Source organism: Bufo bufo, chromosome 4 (genome assembly GCF_905171765.1).
Source record: "Bufo bufo chromosome 4, aBufBuf1.1, whole genome shotgun sequence".
Classification (NCBI taxonomy): Eukaryota; Metazoa; Chordata; class Amphibia; order Anura; family Bufonidae; genus Bufo; species Bufo bufo.
In genome coordinates, this window is record NC_053392.1 from 515,896,008 (window position 1) to 515,911,644 (window position 15,637).

General features: G+C 43.0%; 1 protein-coding gene across 1 annotated transcript in view; it reads right to left on the minus strand.

Annotated features, from left to right (window-relative positions):
* The window catches only part of EFEMP1 (EGF containing fibulin extracellular matrix protein 1), a 130,425-nt gene that overhangs the window by 18,760 nt on the left and 96,028 nt on the right, over window positions 1-15,637 (minus strand). The window contains exon 7 of the mRNA XM_040429712.1: window positions 4,086-4,205. Within this exon, the coding sequence (XP_040285646.1) occupies window positions 4,086-4,205 (120 nt within the window). The remainder of the gene's footprint in view (window positions 1-4,085; window positions 4,206-15,637) is intronic.

The window sequence follows — 15,637 nt, forward strand, 5'->3', positions numbered from 1 at the left end:
TATTAGCTACTCACAAATGGCACCCTTACAAACTCCAGCTACTGCAGCATCTCAACGAGGATGACCCAGATCGGCGCACTGAATTTGCAGAATGGGCAAAACAAAAATTGGAACAGGACCCTCAGTTTACTCAGAATATTTTGTTCAGTGATGAGGCAAACTTTTATGTGAATGGTGAAGTTAACAAACAAAACCACCGCTATTGGTCTGACACTAACCCACATTGGATAGATCCCTCCAAGACTGTTGGAACAAAAAAATTGATGGTATGGTGTGGTATATGGGGTACAAAGATAGTGGGGCCATTCTTCATCAATGGAAACCTCAAGGCCACTGGATATGCAAAATTGCTACATGATGATGTGTTTCCCTCTTTATGCACTGAAGCTGGCACGTTCCCTGAGTTTTTCCAGCAAGATGGTGCACCACCGCATTATGGGTGTCAGGTCCAAGCATTCCTAGATGAACAGTTTCCTGGAAAGTGGATTGGTCGTCGTGGACCAGTTGAATGGCCCCCAAGGTCTCCCGATCTGACCCCCTTAGACTTTTATCTTTGGGGTCATCTGAAGGCAATTGTCTATGCTGTGAAGATACGAGATGTGCAGCACCTGAAACTACGGATACTGGAAGCCTGTGCTAGCATTTCTCCGGTGTTGCTATCAGTGTGTGAAGAGTGGGAGAAGAGGGTTGCATTGACAATCCAACACAATGGGCAGCACATTGAACACATTTTATAAGTGGTCAGAAACTTGTAAATAACTCATAAAAGAATAAAGTTACATTAAAACCAAGCACACCATTGTTTTTCTTGTGAAATTCCCAATAAGTTTGATGTGTCACATGACCCTCTTCCTATTGAAAAAACAAAAGTTGGATTCAAAATGGCCGACTTCAAAATGGCCGCCATGGTCACCACCCATCTTGAAAAGTTTCCCCCCTCACATATACTAATGTGCCACAAACAGGAAGTTAATATCACCAACCATTCCCATTTTATTAAGGTGTATCCATATAAATGGCCCACCCTATACTTCCTTTTCAAAATCTGTGCCATTCTCGAGATCTTTGGGTCAGCCAGAATTTCACAACATTCACCGACTTCACATAGACATTACCTCTTTAGCCTCAGTGCCAGAGAATGTGGAAGCCATCAAACCACCTGACCAATCAGGGGGCCATCTAAAACACGTTGCAGCACTTGCAAGCTCTCCATTCCCTAAAGTGTGCATGTGCTGCTTTTTATTTTTTGTCACAAGTTAGTGGAATATGAGACTTTGTATGGAAAAAAAATATATATAAAAAAAAATCATAATTTTCCGCTAACTTGTGACAAAAAATAAAAAGTTCCATGAACTCACTATGCCCATCAGCGAATACCTTAGGGTGTCTACTTTCCGAGATGGGGTTATTTGTTGGGTTTTCTACTGTCTGGGCATTGTAGAACCTCAGGAAACATGACAGGTGCTCAGAAAGTCAGAGCTGCTTCAAAAAGCGGAAATTCACATTTTTGTACCATAGTTTGTAAACGCTATAACTTTTACTCAAACCATTTTTTTTTTACCCAAACATTTTTTTTTTATCAAAGACATGTAGAACAATAAATTTAGAGAAAAATGTATATATGGATGTCGTTTTTTTTTCAAAAAAATTACAACTGAAAGGGAAAAATTTCATTTTTTTGCAAAAATATTGTTAAATTTTGATTAATAACAAAAAAAGTAAAAATGTCAGCAGCAATGAAATACCACCAAATGAAAGCTCTATTAGTGAGAAGAAAAGGAGGTAAAATTCATTTGGGTGGTAAGTTGCATGACCGAGCAATAAACCGTGAAAGTAGTGTAGGTCAGAAGTGTAAAAAGTGGTCTGGTCATTAAGGGTGTTTAAGCTATAGGGGCTGAGGTGGTTAAGGTAGACAGCCTAACTAAAGAGAATATCAAAATGCTGCAGAAATGTGTTTTGTGATGTGTTTTGTTGTTATTATTATTTACAGATGTATTAGAAATATTGTTGCCTAATTAATCATTCCTGCAGATATGCAAGGCACTAAATGGTTGTATAATGAAGACATATGGTCTATTATGGCAAATACAGTACAAGTCATCGACATGGGTCTACTGTTTAGGACCTTTTTAAATTAACCACAGTGAAGAGCCATGATGTAAAATTTCCTGCCCTCACGCTCACGGACTCCAGCCGCTGTCATGCCCCATATCTTGCTGGTTTCATGGAGTGGATTTGAGCACTGTTTTGTAGATATCAGGTGAAATTGCTTAATACAGACAACATAGTCATACTGTCTCATGAGTTCCCGTCAGAACAGTCGGCCAGAGCACCATGTAATACTACATGCAGCTGCTGTTGGAGAACTGTGTGGTCAGATGGTGATCGGCTGATTGTTGGGACAACTTTTTCTTATACAAGGAGTTTGCTTAATAAAGTTCACTGTACCCTAAAAATGTTATTAAATGTTACCCTTAAAGGTAAATCAAGGATTTTACTATTGATGTTCTATCTTCAGGAACGGCCATCAATATCTGCGAGACACTCTGTGTAATAGACACAGCTGGTTACTGCTCCCATTGAAGCGAAGCTGTGTAATTCTGCTTCTGACTTCTTGTACCCTAAAACAGCTGGTTGGCAGAGGTCCCTCGCCAAACAGATACTAGTAGCCTATCCTGTAGGCCATCAATTGTATAAAATCATGAACAACCCCTTTAATGAGATCGGTATGTAAAATAGTAAAAAGCAAAATAATTTCCAAAGCCTGACTTTTGTGCCAGAGATTTTTGTTGTGTTGGCCCCATCAATACACATGCCTTTAAATGTCACATGTGTTATCTGTTGAGATGAGATAAACTGGGAACATAAGTGTGTTTATTGCTTAATCATTTCTGTTTATTTGCTACACAGATGCAACATTAATGGAAACGCCTCGGCAGTTCAATATGATTCAACACAATTTGGTTAAAATGTGGAATTATTTACTCATTAGAAAAATCATTTTCAACCTGCCAATTTTTGTTTTGCAGTTTGCTGATAAAAAGATTCCTTTTCCTGCTACATGATAGTGAGAGTATTCCATCAGGAACTAATGAGCTGCACATTGAAGTGTATGTGTATTCTGAACCTACAAGTAAAATATAGTAGGGAATTGCTTAAAGCGGCTCTGGAGCTGTTGTAAAACTACAACTCCCACCATGCCCTGCTCTAGGCTAATAGCAGTAGACAGTAGGCTACAGCTGGGCATGCTGGGAGTTGTAGTTTTGCAACAGCTGGAGAGCCTCAGGTTGGCCATCCCTGTCCTACTATAATACATGTCAATGTACATTATCCATAGACAAGTCTGTAAATGACATCTATCTTATCACTACATTTAGATGCCATGTGTCGGTCTTAAATTTATACTCCTATGTCCACTATTGATTGACTTATATTTAGTGCTTCCCCTGTCTTTAAAAAGAAGTTCATCAGCAGCTGCAGTGTGCATTATATGTGCTGTACCCCAGCTGTTGCGGAACAACATAATACACGTCCCAGTTGCTCCAAACTGGGCGATTAAATTTTTTTTTAAATAATCTGTTTCTTGTATCTCAATCAAACAGTGGTGGAAAGGAAGCTCTGCTTATTCTAGGTTCTGCAGCAGCTGAGTTGTGTAGTTGAAGGAATGTGCCCCAACCAAAAATTATTAAGAATAGTAGAAGTCCCTTCGGAGTTCAAGGACAACCACTGTCCGTTCGGAGAATATGAACATTCCTTGCTTGGTGATCCAACTATGAGCTGTCAAGCAATGGCTTTCACCCTGCTGGTCTCAGGTCATCCACATATTACCATGCCTACTATGTAATGAATCATTTCCCCCTGAATTTATTTTTTTCCAGGTCTGTTTTCATGGAAAGGTATCTGTCACTGTACAACAGCTATCAGCCAATTGCTGCATCAGCTCCCATATTGAAGGGTCTGCCTGTTATGTGACAACTCTCTTTAATCATATATACATATACAATTTAAACAGGACTATAAAGTATTTTTTAAAAAAAAACACCAAATACATACGTTAAGAAATACCTAAAATGGAGGATAATTACCTTCACAATTGACTCTGTCTCTGCTCAGTTCATAGCCTGGATTACATTGACAGATGTATGAGCCAATCATATTATAGCATTCCTGTGCGCAGGGACTACTGGTGCTACATTCATCAACATCTGAAGATTTAGAAACACATTTTCATGTTTATTTATTATGTCATTTCATATATTATACACTGAGCAAAAATATAAACGCAACCCTTTCGGTTTTGCTCCCATTTTGCATGAGCTGAACTCAAAGATCTGAAACATTTTCTACATACACAAAAGACCCATTACTCTCAAATATTGTTCACAAATCTGTCTAAATCTGTGTTAGTGAGCACTTCTCCTTTGCCGAGATAATCCATCCCACCTCACAGGTGTGGCATATCAAGGTGCTGATTAGACAGCATGAATATTGCAGAGGTGTGCCTTAGACTGCCCGCAATAAAAGACCACTCTGAAATGTGCAGTTTGATCACACAGCACAATGCCACAGTTGTCGCAACGTTTGAGGGAGCGTGCAATTGGCATGCTGACTGCAGAAATGTCTACCAGAGCTGTTGCCCGTGCAATGAATGTTCATTTCTCTACCATAAGTCGTCTCCAAAGGCGTTTCAGAGAATTTGGCAGTACATCCAACCGGCCTCACAACCGCAGACCACGTGTAACCACACCAGCCCAGGACCTCCACATCCAGCATGTTCACCTCCATGATCGTCTGAGACCAGCCACCCGGACAGCTGCAGCAACAATCGATTTGCATAACCAAAGAATTTCTGCACAAACTGTCAGAAACTATTTCAGGGAAGCTCATCTGCATGCTTGTCGTCCTCATCAGGGTCTGGACCTGACTGCAGTTAGTCATCGTAACCGAATCGAGTGGGCAAATGCTCACATTCTATGGCGTCTGGCACGTTGGAGAGGTGTTCTGTTCACAGATGAGTCCCGGTTTTTACTGTTCAGAGAAGATGGCAGACAGCGTGTGTGGGTGAGCGGTTTGCTGACATCAACGTTGCGGATCAAGTGGCCGATGGTGGCGGTGGTGGGGTTATGGTATGGGCAGGCGTATGTTATGGACAATGAACACAGGTGCATTTTATTGATGGCATTTTGAATGCACAGAGATACCGTGACATGATCCTGAGGCCCAATGTTGTGCCGATCATCCATGACCATCACCTCATGTTGCAACATGATAATGCACGGCCCCATATTGCAAGGATCTGTACACAATTCCTGGAAGCTGAAAACATCCCAGGTCTTGCATGGCCAGCATATTCACCGGACATGTCACCAATTGAGCATGTTTGGGATGCTCTAGATCGGTGTATACGACAGAGTGTTCCAGTTCCTGCCAATATTCTGCAACTTCGCACAGCTATTGAAGACGAGTGGGCCAACATTCCACAGGCCACAATCAACAACCTGATCAACTCTATGCGACGGAGATGTGTTACACTGCGTGAGGCAAATGGTGGCCACACCAGATACTGACTGGTTTTCTGACCCCCCCAGTAAGGCAAAACTGTGCAACTGTGCACATTTCAGAGTGGTCTTTTATTGTGGGCAGCCTAAGGCACACCTGTGAAATATTCATGCTGTCTAATAATCACCTTGATATGCCACTCCTGTGAGGTGGGATGGATTATCTCGGCAAAGGAGAAGTGCTCACTAACACAGATTTAGACAGATTTGTGAACAATATTTGAGAGTAATGGGTCTTTGTGTATGTAGAAAATGCTTCAGATCTTTGAGTTCAGCTCATGCAAAATGGGAACAAAACGGAAAGTGTTGCGTTTATATTTTTGCTCAGTGTATATAATATCATAGAAACATTCAGCTAAAACTTTAACCCCTTAGTGACCAGCCTGTTTTGGGCCTTACTTACCAAGCGTCTTTCTTCCTTTTTTCATCATTGTGTTCCAAGAGCTATAACTTTTTTATTTTTCATCTATATAGCTTTATGAGGGCTTCTTTTTTGCGGGACAAGTTGTATTTTCTAATGGCACCATTTTGGGGTATACATAACTTTCTGATTAACTTTTATTAACTCTTTGGGAAAAACAGCAACTGCCACTGCGTTTTTACATTATAAATTTTACGGCGTTAATTTTTTGGTATAAATAACATATTATATTTATTCTCTGGGTCAGTACAATTACAGTGATACCAAATACATATATATTTTTTTTTACGTTTTACAACTTTTTTGCAATAAAACATCTTTTTTTTTTAAAGAAAAAAAATGTTTTTGCGTTGCCGCTTCCCAAGACATATAACTTTTTTCTTTTTCTTTCTATGTAATTGTGTGATTGGCATAATTTTGGAGTAAATGGCACTTGTTGATCGCTTGTTATTAAGTTTATTTGGTGGCATTAGTTAGCAATTCTGTAATTTTTTTTATTTATTTTTTCGGCGTTCACCATAGGGGGTAATTTACATGATATTTATGTAGTCCGGATCGTTACAGACATGGCAATACCAAACATATGGGGGAGATTTTTTTTGCAATTTTTTTCATTAAAAAGCGTTTTTTCAATGAAAAAAAGGTTTTTTTTTTAATGGGATTTTTTTTTACTGTATAAATGTGTTTTTTTTTAACTTTTTTTTACAACTTAATAGTCCCACAAGGGGACTATAACAGAAAGCTTTCTGATTGATTTTAAAATGCAATGCATTATCCCTATAGTGCATTGCATTTTAATGTCAGTGTATTCTGACATTGACCAGTTGGCTGCACCAGAGAGGCACAGCCTGCTGGAAACTACTCAAGGCGGGCCTGGTGCCTACATCAGACCCCTGCCAGCCTTCACACACGTCGGCACCCCGCGATCGCATTTGCGGGGTGCCGATGGGAGACAGAGGTAGTCCGCTCCCTCTGTCCGCACTTTTTTGATGTGGCATGTAAAGTGTTAAACAGCCCAGATCGGCACTCCTGCTGGTCTGGGATGTTAGAGCAGAGCCGCAGATCTCATGTGAGAGCCAGGCCCCCGCTCCCCGCTGCACGGGGGACCCGTGCAGCGCATAAACTGGGCCGCCATAAAACAGCGGCGGCCCAGCCTAAGGCCCCTTAGTGACCGCCATAAAAAGGCATATGGGTGATCACTAAGGGGTTAAACAATAGAGATACAACAAAGATTAGTAGTACAAGATTTTGATAAATAAATAAAAAAGGCGGTGTGTTAACGCACCCTTCCCTCTTTTGATATGCACAATTGTGACAGCTAATCTTCTCCTACTCCTCAATCTACCTCATATAATCCACATATTAATAAAATAACTATTTCAAAGCAAGCCCTCTTCCTTCAAGGTCCAAAAAAGCCAATTTTGAGATGCTTAAAAGACATGAGTTGCCGTCATTGTGTCATGAAGTGGCAGTCATCATGAGACCTTTACCCAGGTTTCCATACTACCAGTCCATGACCTCCTTGCCATTGCGAAGTTCATAGTGTGTTGGATAAAACAAGGCTCCAGAAAGAGAGATTTATTTGGGATTATTCATAGGAAATACAGTAGATATACCCTGTAGCCAAAAGTATGAAGGAACCTGAACATAACATTCATATGAGCTTGCAGAACATCTAAATTAAGAACCATGTTAATTAACATGTAGTTGATCCCCCCTTGCTGTTGTTGGAATGATCCATTTCTTTCGAGAATGCTTTTATTTAGATTTTGGATTATGACTGAGGAACTCCATGTTCATTTGATCACAAGAGCATTAAAGTGGCCATTCACTTTAGAAAAATGTTGACAATTCCATTGTCTGCCATTGGGAAACAAGACTGGACATTCAGCTTCACCGATTCTTTGTTCCCCTGGAAAACGAGTAGCATCTGCCAAATGACACAGATTGTTGTCTGATTTAGAAGGCACGGATGCTTAGTAATAAGGCCACATGTATATTTGGCATGCTTAACAAATTTTTCAATAGGGCCTGATTCAGACGGACGTATTCTTCATCCATGTGCGCAATACACTGCACACGAACTGCACATGGACCCATACAAGTCAGTAGTGCAATTTATAACTCTGTTTTTCCACACAGACTGAGGTTCCATGTAGAGAAAGTGAGGACCTGCTCTATTCTGTCTCTGGGAACATGGACCTGGAGACCGTTGGAGACATTGGATTGTCTTCTGTAGTCACTAAATCTGTGTGAAAAACATGGCCCAGACCATTATTGCTCCCCCACAATTCTTTACACCTGGTAGAAGTGTCCTATGTATATCTACCACCAAAACTAGAATAAGTCATCAAGCTCTTAGATGGTGAATAGAGATGAGCGAAATTCTCAAAAATTCGTTTTGGCCGGTTTGCCGAATGCTCCGAAAAAAATTGCTTCAATCTGAATATATTTGTGGCGAATCGCGATAAAAAACATATATTTCCTGGCTGCAGAGAGCCTTTATAGTGGTGTAGAACACTGTGCCTTGCAGTAACATGCATAGGAGTCTGCTGGGGTAGTGAAATAATACTGTGAGTCAGTATGACATGTACAGTGGGATGCTAAAGTTTGGGCAACCTTGTTAATCGTCATGATTTTCCTGTATAAATCGTTGGTTGTTACGATAAAAAATGTCAGTTAAATATATCATATAGGAGACACACACAGTGATATTTGAGAAGTGAAATGAAGTTTATTGGATTTACAGAAAGTGTGCTATAATTGTTTAAGCAAAATTAGGCAGGTGCATAAATTTGGGCACTGTTGTCATTTTATTGATTCCAAAACCTTTAGAACTAATTATTGGAACTCAAATTGGCTTGGTAAGCTCAGTGACCCCTGACCTACATACACGGGTGAATCCAATTATGAGAAAGAGTATTTAAGGGGGTCAATTGTAAGTTTCCCTCCTCTTTTAATTTTCTCTGAAGAGTAGCAACATGGGGTCTCAAAACAACTCTCAAATTACCTGAAGACAAAGATTGTTCACCATCATGGTTTAGGGGAAGGATACAGAAAGCTGTCTCAGAGATTTCAGCTGTCTGTTTCCACAGTTAGGAACATATTGAGGAAATGGAAGACCACAGGCTCAGTTCAAGTTAAGGCTCGAAGTGGCAGACCAAGAAAAATCTCGGATAGACAGAAGCGACGAATGGTGAGAACAGTCAGAGTCAACCCACAGACCAGCACCAAGGACCTACAACATCATCTTGCTGCAGATGGAGTCACTGTGCATCGTTCAACCATTCGGCGCACTTTACACAAGGAGAGGCTGTATGCGAGAGTGATGCAGAGGAAGCCTTTTCTCCGCCCACAGCACAAAAAGTGCCGCTTGAGGTGGGCTAAAGCACATTTGGACAAGCCAGCTTCATTTTGGAATAAGGTGCTGTGGACTGATGAAACTAAAATTGAGTTATTTGGCCATAACAAGGGGCGTTATACATGGAGGAAAAAGAACACAGCATTCCAAGAAAAACACCTGCTACCTACAGTAAAATATGCTGGTGGTTCCATCATGCTGTGGGGCTGTGTGGCCAGTGCAGGGACTGGGAATCTTGTCAAAGTTGAGGGACGCATGGATTCCACTCAGTATCAGCAGATTCTGGAGGCCAATGTCGAGGAATCGGTGACAAAGCTGAAGCTGCGCCGGGGCTGGATCTTTCAACAAGACAATGACCCTAAACACTGCTCAAAATCCACTAAGGCATTTATGCAGAGGAACAAGTACAACGTTCTGGAATGGCCATCTCAGTCCCCAGACCTGAATATAATTGAAAATCTGTTGTGTGACTTAAAGAGAGCTGTCCATGCTCGGAAGCCATCAAACCTGAATTAACTAAAGATGTTTTGTAAAGAGGAATGGCCCAAAATACCTTCAACCAGAATCCAGATTCTCATTGGAACCTACAGGAAGCGTTTAGAGGCTGTAATTTCTGCAAAAGGAGGATCTACTAATATTGATTTCATTTCATTTTTGTGGTGCCCAAATTTATGCACCTGCCTAATTTTGTTTAAACAATTATAGCACACTTTCTGTAAATCCAATAAACTTAATTTCACTTCTCAAATATCACTGTGTGTGTCTCCTATATGATATATTTAACTGACATTTTTTATCGTAACAACCAACGATTTATACAGGAAAGTCATGACGATTAACAAGGTTGCCCAAACTTTCGCATCCCACTGTAGATGACAGGCGTCGCTCATAGAATCACTGCACACTTCACTTATTTGGGCAGTGATTCTATCACCTCACCCCCTTGCAAATCAGCCAAGCAGTCTGAGCTCCAAGTCATGCAGCAGTCTCTTCTGCTTTTTGATGACTCTGCTGGCAGGGTTTCCGAGGGCCGTCCACATAGCTCTGCTCTAGAAGTGGAAGAGATTGAGTGCACTGATGCCCAACCACTTATGTTTCAGGATGTCGACAGCAGGCTGTATTGAAACTCATCTGTTTGGGGGGAAAACACCACACGGCGCAGGAGCTGTGGACGAGCATGGAACAACAGACCGATGAGTGGTTGGTGCCACTGAGCCTCAAGCCCGGCCTGGTGGTGTGTGATAATGGGTGAAATCTTGTAGCAGCTCTGGGCCTAGCCGGTTTGACGCACATCCCTTGCCTGGCGCATGTGCTGAAATTGGTGGGCCAGAGGCTCCTGAAAAATTACCCCGATATGTCAGAGCTGCTGCAGAAAGTGCGGTCCGTCTGTGCACACTTTCGGCGTTCTCACCCTGCTGCTGCTCGCCTGTCTGCGCTGCAGCCTAACTTCGGCCTTCCCACTCACCGCCTAATATGCGACGTGCCCACAAGGTGGAACTCCACCTTGCACATGCTGGAGAGACTGTGTGAGCAGCAGCAGGCCATAGTGGAGTTTCAGCTGCAGCACGCATGGTGATTCGCTCTGCGGAACAGCACCACTTCACCACCAACGAGTGGGCCTCCATGCGGGACGTGTGTGCCGTGTTGCGCTGTTTCGAGTACTCCACCAACATGGCCAGTGCCCAGGGGCGTAACTAAAGGCTCACCACCCCCTTCCCTCAGTGCTTTATGGCAAGGGGCAGGGGTGCACCTAGCCTTTCTGGTGCCTGAGGCAAAACTTGAAACATTCCCCCATGCCAAATTCTCAACCTAACCCATTCCCTCCAGTCCTACTGTTAAAGGGGTTGTCCTCTTTTTACTACTGATGACCTATCCTAAAGATAGGTCATTAATATCAGACCGGCAGGGGAGCCGGGAGATCAGCTGTTTGAAGAGAGGGCAGTGCTGATATGAGAGCTGCTTTCTCTGCTCTGTTCACCTGCTCACCGCAGCAATTGCAGTGGTGAGCAGGTGAACAAAGTAGAAAAGGCAGTGCTCGTATGAAAAATAAAGTGGACACTCCCTTTAAAGACATACTTGGAAAACATTACATACAGCGCTACATAACATACAGGGTAATACAGCCCCACATATGTACCTCTTCCATCCAGTGATGTCTCCTCTGATGTAGATATCCTCTTTCCTCCTGTTCTCTTTCAGACCAGACTGCCATGGTGACTTCTTTCAGCTGCGTCTCGTCTCTGCAGAGTTTAACAAACAGACATCTTACTTTGCTACTTTTCCATCATCCTCCTCACCTTTTCAACACCCCAGTCTGCCCCCCCCCCCCCCCCCCCGATCCCCAATACTGTACTATAGAAACAGTCCCCCTGAAAATACTGGTACCACACAGATAGTGCGCCAGTACAAAAAAATACCCCCTTACCTTTCAGATCAGACCCACATATCAAACCCCAGATGAGACCCCCCTATCTCAGACCAGACCCCCTTTAGACCTCTGTCAGACCCCATATCAGACCCCCATTAGACCTCAATGTCAGACTCTGCCCCAATATCAGACCTCAGATAAGACCCCTATTAGACCTCCAGACCCCCTTATACCTCAGACCAGACCTCCAGACCACCATTTGACCTCCAAACTCCCATATCTGACCCCTATTAGACTTCTAGACCCCCACTCAGACTTCCATTAGACTTCCAGACACCCATTCAGACCCCCATTAGACCTCCAGACCCCAAATCGGACCCCCATTAGACCTCCAGACCCACAATCAGACCCCCATTAGAACTCCAGACCCCATTAGACCTCCAGACCCCCATTAGACTTCTCTAGACCCCAGTCAGACCCTTCAGACCCCCAGTCAGACCCTTCAGACCCCTAATCAGACCCCCAATCAGACCCCCAATCAGACCCTTTAAACCCCCAATCAGACCCTTTAAACCCCCAATCAGAACCTTCAGACCCCCAATCAGACCCTTTAGGATCCTAATCAGACCCTTCAGACCCCTAATTAGACCACCAATAAGACCCTTCAGACTCCCAATCAGACTCTTTAGACCCCCAATCAGATCCTTCAGACCCCCATTCAGACCCTTAAGGCCCCTAATCAGACCCATCAGACCCCTTATCAGACTCTTCAGACCACCAATCAGACCCTTAAGACCCCCATATCAGATCTCAGATCAGACTATAAAATAAATAAACAAACTTAACTCTCCTGCTGTGCCGCTCCTCCTCCGGTCAGGCTGTCTCCTGGGCTCTCATCTTTTCTCAGGTCCCATGCTGCAGTCACCTGACCTCCTGCAGCGTCAGATCAGAGTGCGCTATGTACGTCCTGATGCTGCAGGCAGCCAGGAAAGAGCAGCACCGGCCCCGGGAAGAACGAGCAGGAGAAGGGGTAAGTACTGTACAGCGCTCACAGCGCTTCTCTCCCCCTCCTCCTGCAGACTAGTGAGAGCTTTCCTTATGGAAGCGCTCACTAGTATTCCCTTTATAAGATGCAGTGCATCTTATAAAGGGAAATATACAGCACCACTGACTTAGGGGCCCGGTCGCAACGTCTGTGTCTTACATAGTTTTGAGCATATTGGATCCATGCTTTTGGGTCAGTAGAGGTGCACTGCTTGGAATTCAAGAATAGAGATCGTCAGGGTTTAGTATACACCTTACTGTGCAAACTGGAAACTCAGTGCCTGCTACCACCAAATCTTGCTACCGGTCTTTTGCAGTCACCCAAGGGTTTTTGACCACCTGTCTACTCTGGAATCTAGTGGCAGACGGTGATAGCTTCCTCTTCTGTCCCGGTAGTGCAGACAGTGTTCCTTTAACTTTGAACTTGTGAACTATGCTTCCAGCTGTTTCTCTAAAAAATTCTGTGCCTTTGCTATTATTTGTATGCTTTTTTGTTTGTTTGTGCAAAGCAATGATTTCCTAAATTTTTTGACTGTCATCTTCTAATATGCCATCAAACATCACAGTAAACAACCCTCTAGCCAGTCAAGGTGTTTGATGTGTTTTATCTCAAGCATACCACATGCAGACCTAGATTAGTTGCATCAGGTGTGTTTGAGACAACAACTGATTTTCAAATTTGAGCTCTTATGAGGGATTATATTCAGAGGTTTGAATAATTTTCACACTGAAATCGTCATTAGAAGTGGAATTTTGTGCTGAATGAAGAAACCAATTGTTATATTAATTATGTAGAACTATTAAATTTGGCAAATAAACCTAATTTGCAATGGGGGTTGAACAATTTTGATTGCAACTGTAGAGATGTTAGGTTTACGTAGGCTAGTTACACTTATGTGTTAAAGCTATCCGGCAGGAGTTCCCTTCCAGAGCCTGTTTTGAACACTATAGTGAGTGAAATAAAAAAAATTAAGTTTGAGGAAGGGTTGTCCATGGAGCCACCCTGCCCATCTTTCAAATTAAGCAAATGCCAGAGGGCTTCCCCATGATAGGCCAAAACATGCTAGATTTGTGCCCTGGATGTTTTGTCCAGGTTCCTGAAAGTATTGGCCCTGCACAACTGTACCACAGTCCTCAGAATAGCGATACAGTTGAATAGTGTGGCGGTACACAGGAACCCGGCCCCACCATTCACTCTAATAGACCACTATGCCTGAAAAAATAAGACTGCGCAGGTGATCACAAAGTGGTGACATCATTGCGACCCCCAGTGCCAGGCCTCAGGCAATTGTGACATCGTTCCAGGATGCAGGAGGTGCCTGGATTGTGGGCAACTCAGACCACAAGCTAGAAGAGGCCTGTGGCCTACTTTGCAGATGGGAGCAGCATTCACGTAAGTTTTTTTTTTCCACTTTTGTTGCAATATGGGGGAAAGGGGGCAGTATAACTTCTGCAGAGGAGTGTCTTGGCTGTAATCCTAAATTATGTCCTGTTTAAAAGGTCAGATGTTGACTTATAGGATAGCTCCAGTCACCTAATTTGGAAAGAGACCTATTTTGCATGCATTCTATGAGGACAACCTTATTACAACATTGTGCCCATTCTACACTGCGTGCAGAATTATTAGGCAAATGAGTATTTTGACCACATCATCCTCTTTATGCATGTTGTCTTACTCCAAGCTGTATAGGCTCGAAAGCCTACTACCAATTAAGCATATTAGGTGATGTGCATCTCTGTAATGAGAAGGGGTGTGGTCTAATGACATCAACACCCTATATTAGGTGTGCATAATTATTAGGCAACTTCCTTTCCTTTGGCAAAATGGGTCAAAAGAAGGACTTGACAGGCTCAGAAAAGTCAAAAATAGTGAGATATCTTGCAGAGGGATGCAGCACTCTTAAAATTGCAAAGCTTCTGAAGCGTGATCATCGAAAAATCAAGCGTTTCATTCAAAATAGTCAACAGGGTCGCAAGAAGCGTGTGGAAAAACCAAGGCGCAAAATAACTGCCCATGAACTGAGAAAAGTCAAGCGTGCAGCTGCCAAGATGCCACTTGCCACCAGTTTGGCCATATTTCAGAGCTGAAACATCACTGGAGTGCCCAAAAGCACAAAGTGTGCAATACTCAGAGACATGGCCAAGGTAAGAAAGGCTGAAAGACGACCACCACTGAACAAGACACACAAGCTGAAACGTCAAGACTGGGCCAAGAAATATCTCAAGACTGATTTTTCTAAGGTTTTATGGACTGATGAAATGAGAGTGAGTCTTGATGGGCCAGATGGATGGGCCTGTGGCTGGATTGGTAAAGGGCAGAGAGCTTCAGTCCGACTCAGACGCCAGCAAGGTGGAGGTGGAGTACTGGTTTGGGCTGGTATCATCAAAGATGAGCTTGTGGGGCCTTTTCGGGTTGAGGATGGAGTCAAGCTCAACTCCCAGTCCTACTGCTAGTTTCTGGAAGACACCTTCTTCAAGCAGTGGTACAGGAAGAAGTCTGCATCCTTCAAGAAAAACATGATTTTCATGCAGGACAATGCTCCATCACACGCGTCCAAGTACTCCACAGCGTGACTGGCAAGAAAGGGTATAAAAGAAGAAAATCTAATGACATGGCCTCCTTGTTCACCTGATCTGAACCCCATTGAGAACCTGTGGTCCATCATCAAATGTGAGATTTACAAGGAGGGAAAACAGTACACCTCTCTGAACAGTGTCTGGGAGGCTGTGGTTGCTGCTGCACGCAATGTTGATGGTGAACAGATCAAAACACTGACAGAATCCATGGATGGCAGGCTTTTGAGTGTCCTTGCAAAGAAAGGTGGCTATATTGGTCACTGATTTGTTTTTGTTTTGTTTTTGAATGTCAGAAATGTATATTTGTG